Consider the following 22,691-nt stretch of genomic DNA (forward strand, 5'->3'; position numbering starts at 1 on the left):
GACAAAAGGATGTCCTCTGTGTATATCAGCTGTGTTTGTTGACCAAGGCACACGAAGCATCTCATCTCATTCACATACAAATAAAGTGCTTTTATTTTAGAAACATTTTTAAACACACATTTTTTTACATAAAATTTGACATAAAATTCTGGCATTAAAAAAAACTGCAGCTTGAGCAATGCATTACAAAGATCTCCATTAACTTAACCAGAGCTAGGCTTTTTTCTTTTGTCAACTGTTTTGCAGTTTGGCAACTTGCTTGTTATCATTATTAGTTTTTCAGCTGAAGCCCCTGAAAGTCAAACTCAGCAACGCAGAGAGAACTTTTATAAGTGGTTGTAATTAACAAAATCAATTGTAGTGGTTAATGCATGTTAAGCAGCATCACCCTGGTACAATCTGTATGCAAGTTATAAAATAAAATAATAAAAAACAATCTTTTCAGAAAATTGACACCACATAAATTGTCCCCACCTCTCTCTTCCCCACTAAGCATCACTGGAGCTAAGCAATTCCTTGGCACATGCTGAAAAATGTCTTACACATGGTGGCGTGCTTGATCTTTGAGTCTGTGCTGTCTTTTCTTTTGCTCAGAGGTCTAGAGTTGTTCATGGCTACAAAAGGCGAACAGGCTGCCCTCATGAATAATCTCTGTGACACTGGAGGTGTGACTGCATGGCATCTTAAAATCCATAGACTGATGAGTCTCTATTGCATTTTGGAACTGAGGATCCGTCACTTAATGTTGCTCAGTGACAGCTTTTAACATATTAATAAAATACACTGTTTCACCACGAAATTGGACAAAAATTGCAGTTATGAAAAAAATATCAGTCTGGGAAAGTTAAACCTCCATAATTATTGCAGAAACCATATTACATTACCATGCGGCTGATTAAACTTCTCTCTTTCACAGCAGCATGCTTTTGTTTCCCATTTGAAGAGTGTACATTCATACTTGCATTTATTTATGACAAGTTGACTCCACTAAAGTCAGCTAAAATAAAATGAATATCAGAGAGAGATATGTATGAATACCTTTTTTCACCAAAGAAACATTTACCTACCTGTAATTCCTACAGTTTGCCAAATTAATTTCCAATCTGAGTGAAGGGACTGAAGTAGAACCCTGAGATTTCTGTTTGTCAGTGAGCCCATGGCGCTCAACAAAGCCACTCAGTAGGAAGACTAAGCAGTGCAGACACACATGTATCCCATCATGCCCACATTTCTGTAGTCTTATGTTCAGCTAGGCAGTTTTTGCCCTAGGTGCCATAGAAAGAAATACACAACAGCACTCTGGAGTTAAAGAGCCTCATCTGACTAACAACACTATATGAAGTTGTACAAGGGAGTTTTCCATGTATACCCTTAGTTACACTGATTTGAGCCCACTCTGCTTAATGGTTAGATCATGGGTAGTCACTGTGGTTCTCAAAAATAAAATAAAATTAATTAATTAAAGTAGAACCCCTTTGAAGTTATCTTAAGAGTCCATTAATCAAGTTTGGAGGGTGGAGGCGCAGTATGTGGGAATAGAAATATATAAAGGAGTATGCTCTTACCAAAAATACCTTTTGGAAAATATTGGATACAGAGAATTTGATATTACCTGTACAAGAATGACCTGTAAGAAACGATTCTGCGGTTGCATAGATGACTACAGTGGTTGGGAAGGAAAATTGAGGTGTGGTGGTTGCTTCAGGATCTGGTAAAAGTTACAGTATTATTATTAGTGTGGCATAGCCTCACTAGTCAATTCCCTCTTATTCCTTTTACTTGTCAGTGAGTGATAGCTGCAATATCCTCTCCAGTTCCTCTTCCTCCTGCTTCCTCATCTTCTCCTCTTCCTCCTGAGCTTGTGCTGAAAGCTCCATGGCCAGGCGGAGGTCTGAGTCAGGGCTGGATGCCGAGAGGGAGCTCGCGGGGCTGGAGGTGTCTCCATAATCCACCAGCACCCCCTCTGGGATGCTCCTAGAATTACATGGAAACATAAGATCCACTACCACTATGTGCTTCCTTGTTAACATATAAACAATGGAAAGTAACTACATCACATTCACCCAAACACTGAACTTAAGTATAATTTAGAGGATTTAACTTTTTACTTTCGCTACACTAGATAAAAATGTGCTTTTTAACTTCAACTACATTCATTTAAGCAGCTTTAGTTACTTGTACATTAAAGATTTGAAACAACTGATAATATAAACTTACAAACATTGTTAATGACTAAACCAGTAGCTTCCAATCTTTTTGGTTTCTGGCAACTTGCAAAAAGCAGTGAGTAGTTGACTAACATGTCAGAAGTTTATGAGTTGTCAACAGCTCCAATAAATACTGATTTTCCCTTAAAGTTTCTCACAGTTTCATTTCAATAAATATTAAAATAATCCAAACTTCTTCGACTACCTCTACTACTTTCAGCTGCTCCCTTTACAGGTTGCTACAGCAACCTGCATCCATCTGACCCAGTCTCCTGCATTTTCTTCTTTCACACCCACTACCTGCTTGTTCTTCACCACATTCCTAAATCTGCTCTTTGCCTCCTGCCTGGTACCTCCATCTTCATCATCCTTCAACCAATATATTCACTATTCCTCCTCTGCACATGTCTGAACCATCTCAGTTTGGCCTCTCACAAATGGACTGTTTATGGTGGAGTACACTTTGAAATTGTTCACTGTGAGGGAAGAGATCCAGGTGCGTAAACATGGAAAGACCTATGGATTCATGATACTTAGGCTATGGCTCGGGTTTTACAGATTTGATGAAAAATTGGTGATGAAAGTCAAACGCTGCTTTAAGTAAAAGATCTGAATACTTCTTTTATCACTGCATATAGAACAGGTTAATGACATATAGTGTCATCTAAAACCCAGTAAGACTGATAGATATTTATTAATCTTACTGTTTTCATAAGTAATCATGCAAGTCCTATACTTACAGCCTTAATATGCGTCCCTACCTGTCACTCTGGCTGCTGGGCATTACATCAGTGAATTCCCCATCAGTATCATCCCAAACTCCCTCCTGCAAGACAGAAAAACAAGGAGCACTCAATAGAGCTAGAGAAGAACAGTGAAAAATTGGATGAACAGGGCAAGGTACTACATTCTGACCTGGCCCGGGACTCCGTGAGAGTCCAGGAGACTCTGATGGATGGCGTACTGCAAAAGCTCTTCATCATTGTTAGACATGGGTGTGTGGCGGCTTCCCCCTCGACGATGGTAGTAGGGAGGCACCTCAAACACTGAGGGACTCACCTGGAATGGGGGTGGTGCTGGGTGGACGAAAAGAAACAGAGCTGAGAACACAAAGCACTTATTTTTCAACATACTAAAACATTTAGAGGCTGGTTGCATTCCTACCTGCGACTTCTTCTTCTTCTTCAACTGAACATCCTGAAGATGTTGGCGTGGCTGCTGGTGTTGTGTTCGCTTCTTCTTCTGTGGTGCATTTATTGACATTGCCAAAGGTAATTCTGGCATTTAGCACATGAAACAGGGGAATCTCTGCAAAAAACACATAGGAGATTAGAAAGGGAGACTATAGTGAGAAACTGAGAGTACTGCTCAGTGTGCCAGTTTAAGGAAGACTTTACAGGAAAGTTACATACCAATTTTAACAGGAAATCCAGGAGGAAACTTCAGGGTGACAAAGTCTCGAAGCCTGGCAAAATGGGAACTTGTCCGGGCCATGAGGTCAATAATGGGGGTCACCTGCTCCACCAGGGACAGGGGATGCTCCTCACTCATCCATAATGTACCTTTGAACCTACATAAGGAGAGCTTTAGTGATAAACTTGTTCAAATGTGTCAATAAGTAAATGTTACTACTGAGAATGACTTGCTTAGACATGTATGATAATAAAGCTTTGTCTCACTTCTGTGTTCGAATGCTGAGTTCAATTGGTCGGCCAATGTCTCTGTCTCTCAAGTCAAAGTCAGGATTAAAATATTCCTCTGGAGTGATGGCAGTGGGATTGTTGGCAGTTGCATACTCCAGAGTGAGGTCCTATAGAGTTCACCCATAAACTGTATCAGCAGCATGGTGGAAATTAAAAGTGTCAATCTCATGGAAATAATGCACGTCCATCTTACCCCTTGTGCACTTATGTGCTGCTCCACAGTCCCCAGCAGAGACTCTAGGATGTTCCTCTCACCTGCAAACAAAAAAATTACCTTATACCTTCAGTCTCTGCTAATGCAGGTTTGTTACATATTTGTAGGAATTGTGTCAATAATATTACAAAACATTCACTGTAAAGTGTACACAATAAAATGTCTCACTTTTTATCCGAGCTTTCTCCTCATCTGTAAGATGCTCTGTCCTTGTCCTAATTACCACATTTACATTGTTCACACTGAAAACCTGATAAAAATGTTAAAAACAAAATAAGAAACAAGTATCAGTATTAACAAGAGGTTCCACTGTTATGAATGGCAATACACTCTATTTAAAACTAAAAAAAAAAAAAAAAAAAATTATATATACATATATATATAAATAAAAATAAAATCTGTGTACCTTAGCTTCAAATCCATTGACTACTTCAGTTTTATCAGTCCTCCAGCCCCAGATCCCAGACTTGTTCCTGTTTTAAACAACAGCATTTTTAGTAACACTTTTTAAAAACAGTTTTTTGCAGAAAACACATTACTTGCGAATGTTTGAAGAGTAACTCCACTTGTGTGGAGTGTGAGGTATGTTCTGAAACACTTGCCTCTCAAAAGCAATATCCTTGGTGTCCAGATATGTGTTGACAATAGGCGTAGTAAGTCTTTTGGCAACTTCCTGTTCAGCAGGCTGCATTGACTCAAGTGTGACATCCTCCATTTCTTGGGATATGTTGAAACGCTCTGTGTCCACCACTTTATCATCGTGGTTCACCTCCATTAACTCTGCACATGAATCTGTCATAAAGCAGCCAATGATAAATCTAACACATCTTAAACTACGAGACATTAACCCCACAGACAAACACACACTTAGGCTGATGGTTAAAACACACACCATCTCCTCTGAAGATGTAACTCCGGCGACCTCTGATCCAGGTCATATTCTCAAAGCCGAGGAGTGTGGCATCTACTCGCAGGCTGGCACCGCTTTTCCAGATACGACAAACATCACTTGGACATACCCGGGATAGAAGAGGGACTGTAAAGCAACAGTAAATGAACAATTAACAACGGAGGAAATGGATCAGCAGACACACTAAAAATGTGACTAAACATCCACAAATAATTCAAGAGGCAGGTATGTTGCTCTTCCTGTATGACCTGACATAACTTCTCTGCAGTCACACATTCTTTCTTTTGAACAGATGTTTAATTACAGGGTGTATTTCCTTTGCTTACTCATGTAACAGTAACAGCTTTGTTCAGGTTATCAACACATGTGGCGTATTTTACTTTTTGCATACATCTACAGACAAAAACAAGAACTTACTCCAACTTGTGAACTCCCATTTCATTTCCATATAGAAATCTGGAGACTAGTGATGAACAGAAAAACAGAGCGATTATTTCCATTGCTGGTCACACTTACAGATGGATAAGAAGGTGACACAAACAAAGTAAAACCTCTCGGATCTTTGACAGCAGCTCAGGCACTCCTCCAAGTGCAGTGGAGGCTTTGAGGTAGTCTCTGCGCTGAAGCACTAACTGCACCATCTCTGGATCTCCGGTGCTGACTGCCTCCTGTAGCACTGTAGAGAAACAGACAAGTACAAACAAACCACTAAACCTTTTATGGCATTTGGTCCCAAGGCAGCAGCTACCCATTAAAAACCTCAATGATGCTGGGAATAACCAGAGAAAGTGAAACTATTCCTGCAAGTGTTCATACGGTTTTACAAGAAATCATACTGAAGATGGATAGTATGAACCAGTCTCTAAATAAGCAAACAACCCACACATGGTCTAAAGCATATCCGCAGCACAAGTGGTTCTTGGACCGCAGCATTTTCTGTGGATCTTGGAGGAGTTTTGTGCCTAACCTGTCCAGTTCTTGGCATTTTCCTTAGTTACTGCAGCACCGTGTCTCAAAAGGACTCTCACTGACTCCAGGTGCCCCAGAGACACGGCCAGATGCAAAGATGTCCGACCTCTCGGATCCACAGCCTCAATGTCATTCTGACAAAATAAAGAAGAAACACAAACATTTAATCTTTAATATTACCAATCAGGATTTACTATTAAATGCAAACCACACAAACTCAATTTACCCACTAATTTAGGAAATTACCTGTAATCAGTAGTACGCATGTGACAAATTGTTAACTGAACAAAACATCTCTCATCTATGCTGTGATTACTTAGTCGCAGTTTAACACATTTCAGCTCAAGTGTACTTCATTATAATGACCACAGCAGTAAAGTACAAGTCATTTTACTGACAATACCAAACGTCATGTCTGGCTCTGAGTCATACTGTTGGGTTAAACATGTAATTCATACACACAATAGGTTATTAACTATCATCCAGTACAACCGAGACAAATGTCATAAGCCTTTTTAAAGGTGTAGTAATAATGACCTGTTGGACAATAAGACCAGGTACAAAACAAATAGCACATAAACAACAAATTTCTACTCAACTATATACATTAAATATGCAGCTACACGTGTATTTGTTTAGAAATGAAATCAGATTACATGACATCGACAGCTGAGTAAGTCAGTAGGTTGGTCTGTTTAACGATCACTACAAAACGAGAAGTACCAAGTATTGTAATGAAGTTGTAAAAGCACGTTTTCCACCCTAATGATCAGTAAACAACTACTGTATTTCCTCATTAACATATAATAACAGCCCCAGTGAACACATCTGGCCTACATGAACATAAGAGCTCTGACATTGAAGTGCTCACTTATGGTCTCATATACAGAGCATGCATTGCCATGTAGCTATAGAATATATTTAAGGTTTTTACCAACCTGAGGTAATGTTATTTGTTCTTCCAGCTTCCTGTAATCATTTTCCCACACCGCGGAGTGCAGTGGAAACTTCAGCCTGATCTCCTCGCTAATGTTAGCTGTGGACATCTTCCTCTGCGGAGCCTCTCAGTGCAACGTTAGCCAGCTACTTACAGGTACAGCCATGTGAGGACGACAGTTAGGCTGAAATTTGAAGTAGATGGCATTAATACTCCTAGTATTTGGCAACAATAACGTCGAAATATCCAGCCTGGAGCCCAACTTTTGGACCAAGCCTTCCCCTAAATAAAACTTTTGAACAAGGAAGTGCCCGGAGTGATACACAATAATGATAGGGGTGTTCTACATGACAACAGCTTTATAGTCTCATCAATCCAGTGTAATTTAGATACATTACCTGTTTAAATGAGAATATACTCTATGTCTAATAACAGCTGTTAATTCAGTAAATGCATATCACGGACACAATTTGTAAATAAAACAATCGCCTTTGCAAAAACCGGATAGTCAGCTCCACTTTGGACGCTACCATTCAATTTGTCCGCATAGGGGTTTCGGAATAATTTAGCTATGACATAATGTCCATAAAGACTCGATCCGGTGTCACAGTTTTACGTATTTGATATCAGAATATAGATGCAGTGTTGTGACGGAAATATTAAAACGATGGCATACACAACTGCGCATTAAACCCATTTGTTTGTCCGATAATGAAATCGACTATTGCCAAATGACGCTTTATTGAGAGACGTTAAAAATCCACGCCTTCACAGCCAGCTCGGATGTCCAAGCGATCCTTGCTACATTAACCTGTTACTTTACTTATAGCAAAAACAAATTATTTTACATGAAAGTGTTTATTTAGTGATTTGTAAATGGATGATTATTATTTAGCCATACTGTCATGAGAATTACATCAGTGTAAACTATCAACACAGCATGGTTACACAGTAGAAGTTGACTGCTTTGTGCTCATTTGTTTCCAAATCGATGGCTTCGGTGCGCCAAGTGTCTCAAAGCATGGTCAGTGTTAAAAGGCAGTTAATGTCATGATATTACCAGCTGTTAAACATACGGTTTGTACCGTCCTACATGGGTGATTAAAACAAACACCTCTACTAAATTTAGCCAAACGTAGCCCTATGTTTGGTCTCACAGGCAAGAAAATTCTTGCATATCTGCCAAATTTTGCGTTCCTGGTGCTGAAAGCTGAACTGTTATTAAATGTCTACAAATCTAAGCAGAATAGAGAAACGGGATTTTTTTTATGAAGCAGGGCTGTGGAGAGTTTAATTTCCTGCGAGTCCAGAATCGGGGCGTATCTGTATTGGCCTCAGGTCACAGTCGCAGCTGCTGCTGGGAATACCGGAGCACCGTGTAGTCCCGCTGCTGTCTATCAGACTGAGAAGAGTAAACTACCCGACGAAGACAGGCTAATTAGCTAGTTAGGTGCTACTCGCTAAGTCAGCTAACTTGCAATCAAGCAGCATCGTACCTTACTCTTGCGGAATAACATTATAATGGTTTTAACGCAAGCGCTAGCCAGAACAGCAAAGCTAGCAACAGTTAAATGAAGTAGCAGGTCGGTGATGTGATTGTTTTAGCTGCTTTAGCTAACGCGGAAGGTATCAACTCACGGTAATCAATGATTAGCTTTACGGAAATAATACTCAGCTTATTTTATTAGACATTACTTGTGGATAAAGGATGTCAAAACGCCTGCGAAACACGGAGGTTTGCGCTGATTGCAGTGTCCCAGGTAAGCAGTCTGTATTTCTTTTGGCTGTCATTTGTATACTAACATTGGTGCTTAAGCTTCATAAGCCAAAGCATAGTCTTAACTAAACTAACAAACTGTTTTGTATTAAGTGAGACTAGTAGGGCTGGGCCAGCTGGTCTGTTCTTGTTAGTTGTTGACAGGTACTATCGATATCAAGCTGCTGAGTTGAAATGCAATCAAACCTGAAGCAGCTGTGTTTTCCATTGTTTTGGACTGTTAGTCAGTGAAGGTACACACTTATTTCCACATGTAGCCAACGTGTTACCATATCGTAACACTGCAGACTTGTCTACTACATTATCCATCTGTCATGAAATTTTGACTCCCATTATAATAATTTCTGTAAATTCCATTCAAGGATATTGATGGCACGTTTTACGCTTTATATTGAACCAATTGTGTCGATTTAGGATGAAGGAATAAACATATATTAAATATGAATGAGTCAAAGATGATCAACCGACATTTTTGCTAAGTAAAGTAGATCCAGCGACTATGCATCTACATTTATTGTGAACAAAATCAGATTCATGAATATATTCTCTAGTCTAAATACTATAGTGCCAAATAAAGGGTGTGTTTCATGGTATGTGAGCAGTATCATTATCTTATAGCAAAAATGTTTTGATATAGGATACAGTATAAAATCTTTCAGTGAAAATCAACAAGTAGTGCTTACATTATGTGAGGTACTTTCAAAAGGCCCATTTATATAGAAGTGACGTGATGTTTTTCAAACAGGCAGGAAGCAAAACAGGATGCTGAGAGAATTGACTGTGTGCTTTCAGTGCTCAAGACTTCTTTTCTATTGTTGAGCCACAATGTATTTGATGTGATATACTTGACATATAAACAGAATGAGTAGTTTTTAGAAAACAAATGGAGAAGGTTCTTTTTTGTTTACTTGCAGAATAAATATTAAGAAAAAGATGACAAAAATACAAAAAGTTCATCGGCACTCATTTGTCTCTTGTCTCTCATCATGTCATTGAGATTTGTTAGTGAGTCTCCCAGCAGCTGGCCTGGGTTGCCCTTCTAATACCGCTTTTACCAGTTGTTGGGTGTGATTATTTTTAGAGTTTGAGGATCTGGTAAATTTAGCAGCACTTGTTGAGGAAAGCGTAAAAGAGGCATGTCAGCACTCAGGTTTTGTCGGAGAGTTAGGAGGAGACCCCCAGAACTGAGAACCAGGTGCCAGATCACAGCCAACAACCCCTGCAGCTGTTCCTCCTACAACTCAGCTGCTGCTAAGACACTGATAGTCGGCACTGTAATGTCACTGTGCCAGCTTCTCTGTCGTCTTAGCAGTTTGTTGGCGAGCAGAGTGTTGTCAATTTAAAATATTTTTGGACCTGAATGTTTATTTTTCCTGTCAGATGGGAGTGTGTGAGCAGATGGCACAACGCTGATGTTTTTAAGAAATAACAGGTGTTAAAGAGGTGAAGGTTAAGTAAACATATTTATTTTGGTCATAGAGTATACTGTATCTTACAAGTATAATATCACTGTGCAGTACCTGGATGTGCAACACCAACTGTTTATACAAATTTTTCCTTTTATTCTTACTATGTTTTGTAAGAGGAAATTGCCATATTACCCTACAGTAACACAGAGGTACTTACACTGTAACTGCTAGTCTTCATTTCCTCTTTACACAATGAATGACTTCACATAATTCAGGGGTGAAAAAGCTTTTAGAGGCCTGTACTGCCTGCCCTGATTATTAACCACAGGAGTTTGCCTTTTTTCTTTCCTTTCTTCTAGTTAGACCATGTCAGTCTGCAAGTGGTCTGAAAGCCCCCTTGAGGCATGTTGTGATAATAAAAGACTTTACAATGGTCTAATGTGACTTCAGCACTCCATAACATTATTTCCCAAGATTGTGTTTTGGGACCATTTTGCTTTAGCCTGAATCATGTTTCTTGTGGCTTTTTAAGGAGCCTCTCATGATATCAACACCAGTATGTCGGTGATCGTAATAATGGTACTGTATGTGAAATGTCAAGATGATGTGAGACATTTGGACGTCATGAACTTCAGTTTGACACATAAAACCAGGCCAGTGCAAGCTTGTCATACATTAGTTGTCTGCCCTAAGTCACATCTTTAATCAGTTGTGATTTATTGATGTAGTCACTGTGCACTGTTTGATTGTGTTGTCTTTGTTCTTCCCTCACAGAGCCTCGCTGGGCCTCGGTGAACAGGGGTGTGTTGATTTGCGATGAGTGCTGCAGTGTCCATCGAAGCCTGGGTAGACACAGCTCCCAAGTCCGACACCTGACGCACACACCATGGCCTCCTACACAGCTGCAGGTAATAACTCAGTGCACGCATCTATATAAAGCCATGTATCATTAGACTTCTACATCTGATGTTTTGTTGTTTGAAATTGTTTTTTGTTGAAAGTAATGAGCCCTCACAGACATCTGCTGAAAGCGTTTAGATAACATGATTTTCCTAGAAGAGAGTCTGTACTGATGTACTGTAGTTTTAGTTTCAGCAGGCCCATATCTTTGCTCAAAATAAATCCGATGACATCAGTTCTGCATCAGAGCCCCTGAGGTGTATTGATTTTGTCCAAATATAGAAAGTGTGTGTTCAGGAAGTTAACAGTCGGTCAGCATTCTGCAGACTAAATCGATGGGACACACTTTACCTGTTTCTTTTTCATTTTGCCTAGATGGTTCAGACATTATACAGCAATGGTGCAAATTCAATATGGGAGCACTCTCTTCTGGACCCTGCATCTGTAATGAGTGGAAAACGCAAGGCCAATCCTCAGGACAAATTGCAGTGAGTGAATATTTTTGAACTAGAGCAGATACGGTTCATTAAGTGTCACTGAACTAAAACCTCTTCTGTTAATTTACAGTAAGTCTGGCTAGGTCATTTCTCTCTTCCTCTTCCCCTCTAACACTTCTGTTTTTGTTTTTATGTCTGTGTTGCATCTTGTTCCCAAAGCCCAAACAAATCAGAATTTATAAAAGCCAAATATCAAATGCTGGCATTTGTCCATCGCATGCCATGCCGGGAGGATGACAGCTCTGCAACAAAGGATTTAAGCAAAGTGAGTACAAGCAGCTCCTAAAAACTGAGACCTTTTTTGAAATACTAAATGCCATGCTAAAGATGTTTTTCTTTTAATTTTTAGCAACTTCATTCAAGTGTACGCACAGGGAATCTTGAGACTTGTTTGAGGTTGCTATCCCTGGGAGCCCAAGCTAACTTTTTTCATCCTGTAAGGCTCAACCTCCACATTCAGAACATTATTTTCACCTCTGGACTGACTTCCGTGTTAGTTTGTTCACCATGCTCTTGAACTTCTCATCAGGAAAAAGGAAACACTCCTTTACATGTTGCTGCAAAGGCAGGACAAGTATCTCAGGCCGAGCTATTAACCGTTTATGGGGCAGATCCAGGAGCCCTCGACAGCAATGGCAAAACTCCCATTGACTATGCAAGGTTAGCTGCATGCTTATTTATAATTTTATTGTGTAATTCATACATCCTTTGAAAGGTTAAAGAGTTCTTTTCATATGTGTCTTTACAGAGAAGCTGGACAGCATGACCTGGCAGATAGACTGGTGGAGATCCAGTATGAACTGACAGATCGACTGGCATTTTACCTGTGTGGGAGAAAGCCAGGTATTGAATTTGAAATGAGTTTACACTGGTATGTTATGATGCAGATGTGACCTTTTGAGGCAGATTAACACAAGCTCTTATGGTCTACAATATCCTTTGTGGATACTGATTATTTACCACAAGATTATTAACAATCTAATCCTTGTTTAATAAAGTGCGCTTACATTTCCCTTAAGTATTGTAGATGTTGTTGGCAGCCATCCAGAACATTCTCATTGTTTCTTTCAGATCACAAAAACGGCCAGCATTTCATTGTTCCACAAATGGCTGACAGGTAAGAAACCATAAGCTGTGAATCAACATGATGTAAGTCCACGTTGTAAGTAATCTCTTTGAATTAGTGCACCTAAGTGAATGGCTTTAACATAAGACGAGCCAGCAGATGGGGAGCAGTAAGGCAGTTGTTTATGGTTGTATTTTTTCTCTGAGGCCTGCTCTGACATGCCAAGGCTCTCCATGTTATTTATTATCTGTTAGACTGAAGTAGTTCACATACTCCACCTAACAGACCTATAATCTCTACAAATGACTACAATATTCAACCAGCCCCAAACAAATTTACTACAAGAAGACTCGATTTTAATGCACATTATGCATTATGTGTCTTTTTTTCATTGCTCTCTTTTGATGGATAAGAAACGTGTAAGTATTTTTTCAGAAGTGTGCATTGTGTTGACCACTTACTTTAACACCTTATACTTAGAAATGTTGTTTTCTGTTTGTAGCAGTTTAGATTTATCAGAACTCGCCAAGGCTGCAAAGAAGAAACTGCAGTCTGTGAGTATTGTTTCACTATTAATTTGTTCAGTATTATTTGAGTTGAACTTGTTAAAAATGTCTCTAACAGTGTGATTTGCTAATTTTTTGCTACAGCTCAGTAATCATTTATTTGAGGAGTTGGCAATGGATGTGTATGATGAGGTGGATAGAAGAGAGACTGATGCAGGTAAAGTTAATACATATTCTCTTTTACTGAGTAGAGTTTTTAAACCTCTTTTGTTTTCATTCTTAGATTCTAATTTTTTGTTTTTATTTAGTGTGGTTGGCTACACAGAATCACAGCACCCTTGTGACAGAAACAACTGTGGTGCCTTTCCTTCCCGTGAATCCAGAGTATTCATCAACAAGAAACCAGGTACAGCTTTACAGACAGATGGTGTAAATGCTTCAGTGTTTCCTCTGCACATATTTGATTAGTTTTTGCTAAAGTGATTTTATGTTTCCCATTTAGGGACGCCAGAAGCTGGCAAGATTTAACGCACATGAATTTGCAACACTTGTGATTGACATATTAAGTGATGCTAAGCGCAGACAACAAGGGAGTTCAATAGCCAGTCCCAAAGGTCAGTATATAATTGTTTAGATGTATTGTACTCTGAATTAGTGCTGAACAATTAATTGAAATGCTGCTATAATTACATCATGGCCAAGTGCAATATGCAATTTTCTGGATCTGAAATTGTTTTTTTAATGGTAAAATGTGAATACACTATTGTGAAGTGCTTTGGTGCTACAGAGATGCACAGGTTGGTTAATCCTATTCTCCACATATAAGACAACATGCCTGTTTGATACAGATGCCAGGAAAAAAATTACATCATCATTTTTACATTGTTTCTTTCAATACAAAAATTACCTTAAAAAAAAAAAAAAAAATGCTGCGTATGACGTTTGTCACCAATTTTTCATAAAATCTGTAAAACCCAAGTGATAACCTAAGTATCACAAAACCGAAACCATCACTCAGGTTTCGTCAGAATTCCACGCAACCACATTATAGCTACAGCGGCAACAAACACAGAAACGGCTTCATTGCCTCTTGCTACTGCTGTTACATGGAATTCTGAAGAAACCTGAGTGGCGGTTTTGTTTAGGCTTCAGTTTGGTATGTAAACAAATGGACTGTTTGTGGTGGAGTACACATGGAAGTTGTTCACTGTGAGGTGAGTGATTCAGGTGCGTAATCACAGAAAGACTAACAGATTTGTGATACTTAGGCTATCACTTGGGATTTACAGATTTGATGAAAAACTGGTGACCAACGTCATACACAGCTGTAAATAAAACTGTGACTTAGATCACAGTATCTGTTCAAATAACTGCAGTGTTACTTATATCCTTTTTTCCACTTTGTGTTCTTTGACTCCAGATAATGTGGAGCTCATCCTAAAAAGTGTGCCTGTCAGGCATTGTAGTGATAGCCAGGACAATGACCAGCCTGACTATGACAGTGTGGCATCTGATGAGGATACAGATCAGGAGGTCCCCTCTAGCAAAGGAGATAGAACAAAGGTATCATGACTTCATTTCTATACATTTAAACACCATCTACTTCAAGGTGCCTTTACCTTTGTTGTGTCTAAACACTTCCTCCACCAGAGCCTGGACTCGGACCTCTCAGACAGCCCTGTTACTATGCAAGAATACATGGAGGTGAAACATGCTCTCTCAGCCTCTGAAGCTAAGATCCAACAGCTCATGAAAGCCAACAACAACCTGAGCGACGAACTGAGGCTGATGCAGAAAAAGGTATCCACTGCCCTCCAACAATAAGATCACTAACACCGGGGGCCGGACTGGGGCGGGGGGAGGGGCCACAGTGGTCAGCAGAGCTCTTCTCCTGCGCAGTGTGATCGCTGTCTGGTGTGAAGGCCCGGCCTGTGGCTTGTAATGAGGGCCAAGCTACCTGAATACAAATGCTCTGTTGCAAGATAAGGCTGCTGTGATGGCCTGCTGGTCCACCCTCTGTTACAGCCAGCATGTTCATTTTCCAAGCCTGAATGTAAGCCGGAGACTTTTTTTTTTTGTCCTGATTTGTTTTCTAGATTTGAGATGCACCTTTGCTCCAGTTTATAACAAAAACATTTCATTTACCTTTGTTTAAGAAATAATGGTTAAGGCTACGGAATCTAATGTTACTAACAAGCATGTTTAAAAAATAAGCATGGCATATTTGACAGTGTGTTGTTTTTTTTTTTTTTTTAATCCTTACACAGTAGAATATTAACTAATTGGAATTGTATGTGTGTCTTGCTTCATCATTTGTATTGTGTGTTTATTTTGGATGATTTTTATTGGATAATGGGCTTTTTAGAGCATACAATTTTATTGTTTGATGTGTTACAGATTGTCACATTTCATAGCAGACAAGTTGTTAGTGGACTATTTAAACTTTTCAAAATTGTAGTGAATTGTCCACATTTTTCCACTGCATCAATGCCGCACAAATTTTATTTAACATGCGTCTGTTAAGCAGTTTACATATTTATATCTTCCTAAATCAGATATATTTTAAAAGTTACAAACATTTTTATAATTGTTAAATTGAACCCCTAGTAGTAAGGTAAGTTTCATTATTTTGTTGTGTCATTTGGCTTTGGTTTGGCTGTTTTGGAAGAAGCATGCAGATCATTTGTCTGTCTTAACTCTGTTGGTGTTCTTGTAGCACAGATGATGATGTGATTTGGCAATGTCTTAGCTAATATGTGAACACATTCATAAAACAAAAAAACAAAAAAAACATTTAGATTGAGATTTAGTGGTGAAAATAAGGCAACACAGTCTTCAGCTTTAATTAAGGTCAGACCAAACATTGTCAGTCACCTATAGCAGTAGAGATTATTTACAAAACCAATCCTACAGTAGGCTATGTAGTTTACCAGCTCCCTGTCCTGTTTTCTTCAGTGATGATGCAAGGAATTGCATTATTTTAGACCCATTTTCTTCCTACCTAACTGTATCCTTGACAAAATCCTCTTGATTTTGTTTATTCTCAAATGCCTCTAATGCTCTCTTAATTCTTGAGGCTGTCTGTAACTACATCTTTGACCTAAGCTGCCCCTGTGCTGCTTACCTGTGCAACAGTCTTTTGCTTGCTTATCACTTGCTTTGCATTTTTGAACTAAGAGCAAAATCGCCCTGAAGTGAGATGATTATTACAACATAGGCAGTTTATTTATTTTCTAGTATGGCTCTGCTACAGATAGTGATAACTTAATATAGATGGAGTATCTCCGGTAGCAACTACAGAGATGGTTAAATGAGTTGATATTGAAATAGAATAGAAGTGATATTGACAATAATTTAATTTTTTTAAATTTGATTTATTCTCAGTTTTGTTTTTTGTTTTTTTACCTGTTCTACGTTTCTTTGATATACCTTAACATAAGTAGTTATTCTGATGCAGCTTCAGTTTTTTCTATATTTACATTTCAGGAAGTTGTGTTTCAGGCTTCCTTTTTTTATAAACAGTATCCACCTCACTTTTTGTATCATTAAAATAAACCATTTGAGGAATAGGTTCTCAGTTTCATTACATATCAGAAAGTGCATTATTCTAACTATTTAAAACCCTTGGTAGCAGCCTCTCCGATGAAACATATATATGCAGATGACTCATGTGTTTACTGTATTAAACTGGATCAGAATAGGGAAAAAGCTTGCTTTGCTGAGAGTATTGCTGACCCATCTCTTCCAGCTGCAATCTCTGCAAAGCGAGAACACCTCTCTCAGGCGGCAGGTTACAACCAATATCTATCAGATCCCCAGCGGTTCAGACTACCCTGACCCCTCCAGCCCCTCAGCCTTGAAACGCCGACAGTCTGCGCGGGCCAGTCGGCCCATGTCTATGTATGAGACCGGCTCAGGCCTGAAGCCTTATCTCCCTAAAGGGGAAACTCCCTACCCAGAGGAGGGTATCCCCACCCTGCAACCCTTCCCACCTCATGTAAGTAAGACCTGTTCCCTGCATTCCTCTGCATCTTCCCCTCCACTGCCCTGTTTCCATGTCTTTTCCTCATGTCTTCTCCCTGTCTGCACACCTTTCCCTATGCCTTTTTTTCATTTGCCAGAGAGTAATTTATTTTCAGGTATTGCAGATAGAGTGGTTTAAAAGTACACAAACATTACCTTACATTCAGATGCAACCAGTCACATCATATTTTCCCAGTTTGTATGCAAAAACAAGTACCTGCCTACGTCTGGTATTCATTGGAGTGTTGATATTTGTCAAACAGAACTTAGATGTACACGTAATGAGAATTGTAAAGAGATGCTGTGAAAGTGATTTACTTTGAAAATTTGTACTGTGTTTTATGATGAAGTATTAAAGGTACCATACAAATAATCTGTGTTTTTGTAGTGCATGACAAACACACCTCACATTCTCTGTGAATGTATATTTTTCTATTCTTTCTTTGGATGAAGATAGAGGTACTTCTGCAGTTAGATGAAGCCTTGGACACTTTTAAGAATTTAAAAGTCTTATGAAGTCTTAAATTACAAAGACATTGTATTTTAAAGAGGAAATGTTGGGGATTCAGACAATGAAGGTAAACTGAAGATGTGTTTAAGAAGTTTTTTAAGGTGCAGTAGAGCACTGATTACTGAAATAATAGCCCTTTTGAATCCTGAAACTCATGGCCATGGTCTTTGTACATACATTTTTACATGAGCCTTAAGTGGCTTTAAAGAGACTCTTATCCGATCAAGCATTAAATCTCATCTGTAACACTTTTTAGATTGTTTTACTTTTCAGTCAAACCATCTGTCTTCCTAAAATGTGATTTGAACCCTGTCTTTAGACGGAAAGGGGAGCTTTTGTGACCACCTCCTCATCCCTCCCCTCATTTCCATCTACCCTGTCTTGGTCGAAGGATGACAGTACGCAAAAGGTTAAGTACACCCTCAGTTGGTCCACGCCTTGTGAGACGCAGCAAGCCCACTTGGAGACCTTTCCCATGTTTCCCCTCTTCTCCCTCGCCTTCCCCTGTCTCCCATATGCTGCTCTTTACCTATTCTGCTGCATGAGCCAACCCTCCACCGGCTGCCCTCACCACCCGATTCCCGCCTTCATCAGCATCATCCTCACTGCGCGGCTAATTAAACTGAATCGTGTGGTTCTGCAAATGCAAAACCTCTGCCTGACCACTGAACATTGAGCATAAAGTTGTGCTTCTGATGCAACACCAGCTAATTTTGAAGCTTTCTTCATTTGCTCCAGAAGCCTCAGAAGATGTGCAACAATCTGGTTGTGCAGTTGTCCTAAAATGCTGTTTGGAGTGCTATGGGTTTGTCAGATTTATAAACCATTTGTTAATGAGATATTGATAATTAAATGTTTGGACTTTAAAACATATAGCATATATCTAGAATCCTTTAGTTGCTGTTTTTGTCTTGTTTCTAGTAAATACTCATGGCCTTGATTTAGTGTAAAGAGGAATCATTTGCTCGTCCATTTTGCACAGTAAGCTTCCAACAGCATGCTCTCACTTCCTCCAGTAACACCCAAACACTGCAGCAATCTGGAGATGTTTACAGTCCTGAAAGATGGATCTTCTGTTAAGCCAGAACAAAGACTTATCTAAACATGTATGAGCTAATCACATTTCCTGCCAAAGGGTGTTTGAGACTGCCTTCTTGTCTGCAGTGTTCTGTAGTGTTCTGTACTGCATAATGGAGGAGGATTTTGGTTGAAATGTTTTTGGACTTTGATTGAACTATAATGTGTCGATTAAATGTACTTGTTTGTCTGTACTTCCTGTTGAATGTATATGTTACAACATACATTTTAAGTCACACGGTGTGCACTTGAGGTAATATTTGCGCTGTGTGTTTGCTTATGACATCATGTGAACCCCTGATATCCCATCCTCAAATAACAACTCTCGGGGGTCTACTTCCCCTCAGTTTGGAGAATGAGTAAAGCTTGTTTCATTGTACTGATGTAATCCCCACTCATTTGTGTCCATGGATGTTTCCAGTCAGATGTTGCTGACTGTCCCTTTAAGCTTACTGTAAACCTGAAAAAATTGGACAAAGCTGCTGAGTTTGATTATTTCCTCAGATGCTGCTCAGCATTTGTCATCCATGAGCCCGTACTTACCTCTGAGTGTAAAGTTTCCATGCACACCGGAGCTGTAACATCCAATGAGGGTCACATTCAGTTAAAAATGGAGTCTAATATTTTCACTAAGCACACTAGGTGAATTTTAAGCAACTTTTTATTGATTTATATTGATGATATTCTGCATAATCTGTTTTACTAACTGACATTTAAAGCTTTAAGTTGATTCTGTTCTCTGGCTTCACAGCTTTACTGGCTTTTAGACATTTGATATTGATACACACTGTTGTTGGCAGCACTGTAATAGGATTTGTGTACACTGTAAATGTACATGTATTTGTTCCTTGTGAATATAAAAGCAGCCTTTAAACTGTCACCACGGCTGCTTTTGGTTTATAGTGTCTCTGTAATGGGACATATTGAACAGACACATTTTTATCTGTGTTCCTTTTCTCTGTTCTTCCTAGGCCTCAAAGTTAGAGAAGCAAAGCAGTATGCCTGAAAGTGACTACGATAATACGTTCAATGAGTCTGAGATGGATGACTCAGGGTAAGACATGACATTTGCTAATTGAAGCCTGAAGGACAATAATGTATTTTTCTGACTCACCTGGACAGATTACATTTTTATATGAAGTTGCATAATGTGCAGTTCTGTCTTTAGGAAACAGAAGCAGATGTTTGGCAGTAATTCTTGTGATCATCAGTCTGTGCAGGAGAGGGAGGCTGAGGAGCAGCGGCTGGCTGGGGGAGGGCAGCTCTATCCCTGAACTGGATGATCTAGAGATGGAATCAGACCCTACACTTCCCAGCACAGAAGACGTCATCCGCAAAACCGAGCAGATCACTAAGAATATCCAAGAGCTGCTGCGAGCTGCTCAGGAAAACAAACACGAAAGGTTAGAATCTGGAGATAATATATTCCTATCAGCGTACAGACTTTTACTCCTCTCAGTTTCATGCTTTCATTTTAAACTCTTAGTTCCACAGAATTCTGTCATTTTCAGTTGCCTTAATCTCCTTTTATTGCCCAGTTTGTCTGTTATTTTCATTCTCATCCCTCATTCAACTCCCACTCTGCTTCTTTATGATGTGTTGTCATGATGCCCCCCACGTCCCTCACCTTTTTGAGCAGACCATGTGAACGTGAAGGTGTACGTCGGCTCAGGCACAGCCTGGGATGTTTCAGCACTTTGGTTCCTTGGGCTGAGAAGCCCCCCCCTTCTCTTCAGCCGCTCAGCCTCCGCTCCCCTGATCCCTCTTCCTGGTACTCTGGCCTCTGTCCCTGCCTCCCAGGCACAGTTTTATTTTCCTCTCCCTCACATTCTCTTCTGTCTCACCTGCTAACAAGTTTTCTTTTTTCTCTGATGTGCTTGATATTATCTGTTTAGTTTTTTTTTTTTTTTTCAAACTTGGTTGCTGTTGCTATTTTTTTTTCAAGGTGTGATTTAGATTTTGTTGAGGATTTTTATTTGAATTGTGGTAACTGATGAAAAGCTGTAGCTGTGCAATGACTTTTATTACACAGATTTTCAGGTTATCATTTGTCATTTATATATAAACAAGTTTGTACCTTAAAATGCTTATATTTAACAAAGCTAAAAATGTGAGCTTTCATATTACTGAAAACTGTCAGTTTAACCAAGGTTGCATGGTTTGTTGTAATACTGGATACATGCTTTGGTAACTGACCTGCATGTATGTTGCAGATGATGTTTTAAATACATACTTTGAGATTTGTATGAATTTTATATCAGTATTATGAGCTCACTTACAGTTCCTCTCTCCTCACAGCTTCATACCCTGCTCAGAAAGAATACATGTGGCTGTAACAGAAATGGCTGCCCTCTTCCCAAAGGTAAATCTTTATAATTTATCAGAGTGAATAAATTATTTGTCCAGCCAACAACTTACTTTGAAGGAATATAAATGTTTGTTGTAATGCAACAACCATAATGGGACGAATGTAAAGGTCAAAATAAAGTAGCATACGTAGTTTAGTTTCAGTATCTGATGTTTCTCAACAACATTTCTGTCAATTCTTTATCTTTTATTCAGTTTTTCCTTATTGTGGTGTTTATTTGAAATAATAAGCAACCTACTTTCTTTTCTCTTTGGTGTACTCATCAAACAGGTGAAAGAAATAGCAGACATAACTACATTAATCTGTAAGCTAGCAGAGGTCAGTGTAGCTATGAAAGATCTGCATTTTAATGCCTCTTGATATTCAGATATGTTAATCTTTCTGCGCAGAAACCACGCTCAGAAACTGTGAGAGGCTCTTTGCGCTTGTTGACCTCCAGTGCGTACCGGCTTCAGAACGAGTGCAGGAAGGCGCTGCCTTCAGATGGCTGCCAAGGACCGGACATGCAGCTGGTCACCCAGCAGGTCATCCAATGTGCTTATGATATTGCCAAGGCAGCAAAGCAGCTTGTCACCATCACTACAAAGGAGAATACCAACTAAAAGCACTTAAAGGCTGCAAAGCCATTAGCATCTCAGTTTTGTTTTTATCTTTTTAAATGATTTTATTGTTTTTTGTATTTGTGATATATGCATGCCTTCTTTTTTTTTTTTTATTTATTTAGACATTAAAATTCAACTGTGGACATAATGTGAGTATAAGGGAAAGAGTCATGTAAACCTGAGGTTACCAGCTGTAATGGCACAATTTAGTACATGAGAAAACAACTTTCATAAACCATGTCTGGACAGTTTGCTGTGGCAGATAGCAGGCCTTAGAGATCTTTGACAAACTGAGTAATTCATCTTAGTTCCTGATCATGTTAAAGTAATCCATAATGTAAATATCTTCAGTAAGAGAAGGAATTAAGCACAGTAAAGTAAATCCATATGACAGTGGTTAAACTAGTCCAAAGCCAGATGCAGATGCTGAAAAGCCATAAATGAGTGATAAATTTACTGTCATTGAGCGCTATTTCCAACACTCGTGTAGCTAAAGGAGCTTCCCCTCTTCTTTTGCACTGTGCAAGCATCACATACTGTACAGTTAAATTGTCAAACAAAATGACCATTTGATTGACTTCCATTTCATGTTGGGAACTTCATTTATGCACATTATGTAGCTCTGCAATGCTAATGTTTGTTGCATAGAAAAGCTATTTATATGGTTGGTCCCCTGTCCAAGTGTAATCCAGTCTGCAGTACACTTATTGCAGCTATTTATGTATGCCCATTTGTCAAGTCAGTGAATGCAAGCAACACTTGTTCAGGGGCCAAGTTATATTCTTCACCAGCAGCAAGATGTTGTTGTATTAAGTTATAATGATTTGATGTGTTTCCATGAGGCTTCACACTGTACTGTATTACGCGGTCTTCTGTGCCACTGCAGTGTTGATGTTACAAGATATTTAGAGCTTATAACCATATGTATTTTCATGTGTTTTGTGCTCTGTTCTGTTGCTGCTAGTTTTGTATTAAATGTGCAACATATGGGATAGAACTCGATATCTCACAATCC

General features: G+C 39.2%; 2 protein-coding genes across 9 annotated transcripts; one reads left to right on the top strand and one right to left on the bottom strand.

Annotated features, from left to right (window-relative positions):
- Positions 1-119: 119 nt before the first annotated feature.
- On the bottom strand, positions 120-7,386 carry ankrd13a (ankyrin repeat domain 13A). The gene is made up of 15 exons (XM_030144453.1): positions 6,942-7,386; positions 6,002-6,137; positions 5,586-5,710; positions 5,452-5,497; positions 5,017-5,160; positions 4,727-4,916; positions 4,531-4,597; positions 4,293-4,374; positions 4,104-4,165; positions 3,887-4,017; positions 3,620-3,777; positions 3,372-3,515; positions 3,123-3,283; positions 2,969-3,033; positions 120-1,974 (listed from the first exon to the last, which is right to left on the bottom strand). Exons 1-15 carry the CDS (start codon positions 7,047-7,049, stop codon positions 1,776-1,778), a joined length of 1,818 nt encoding a protein of 605 aa, XP_030000313.1. The 5' UTR covers positions 7,050-7,386; the 3' UTR covers positions 120-1,775.
- A 796-nt stretch (positions 7,387-8,182) lies between these two features.
- git2a (G protein-coupled receptor kinase interacting ArfGAP 2a) lies at positions 8,183-22,670 on the top strand. Of its 8 annotated transcripts, none has more exons than XM_030144446.1 (21): positions 8,183-8,700; positions 10,901-11,034; positions 11,402-11,514; positions 11,683-11,788; positions 11,873-11,959; positions 12,053-12,183; positions 12,272-12,366; positions 12,595-12,640; positions 13,003-13,008; positions 13,095-13,143; positions 13,240-13,312; positions 13,404-13,501; positions 13,598-13,709; positions 14,516-14,658; positions 14,746-14,895; positions 16,844-17,092; positions 17,949-18,038; positions 19,678-19,760; positions 19,918-20,109; positions 21,005-21,068; positions 21,464-22,670. In XM_030144446.1, the coding sequence occupies exons 1-21, from the start codon at positions 8,649-8,651 to the stop codon at positions 21,674-21,676; spliced, it is 2,286 nt and encodes a 761-aa protein (XP_030000306.1). In that variant the 5' UTR covers positions 8,183-8,648; the 3' UTR covers positions 21,677-22,670. The 8 variants fall into 8 exon arrangements, with proteins under 8 accessions (XP_030000306.1, XP_030000308.1, XP_030000307.1 ...); XM_030144445.1 differs by having other exon boundaries at positions 8,185-8,700; positions 13,092-13,143; XM_030144448.1 differs by lacking the exon at positions 13,003-13,008.
- Positions 22,671-22,691: the final 21 nt, after the last annotated feature.

Source organism: Sphaeramia orbicularis, chromosome 9 (genome assembly GCF_902148855.1).
Source record: "Sphaeramia orbicularis chromosome 9, fSphaOr1.1, whole genome shotgun sequence".
In the NCBI taxonomy this organism is placed as follows: Eukaryota; Metazoa; Chordata; class Actinopteri; order Kurtiformes; family Apogonidae; genus Sphaeramia; species Sphaeramia orbicularis.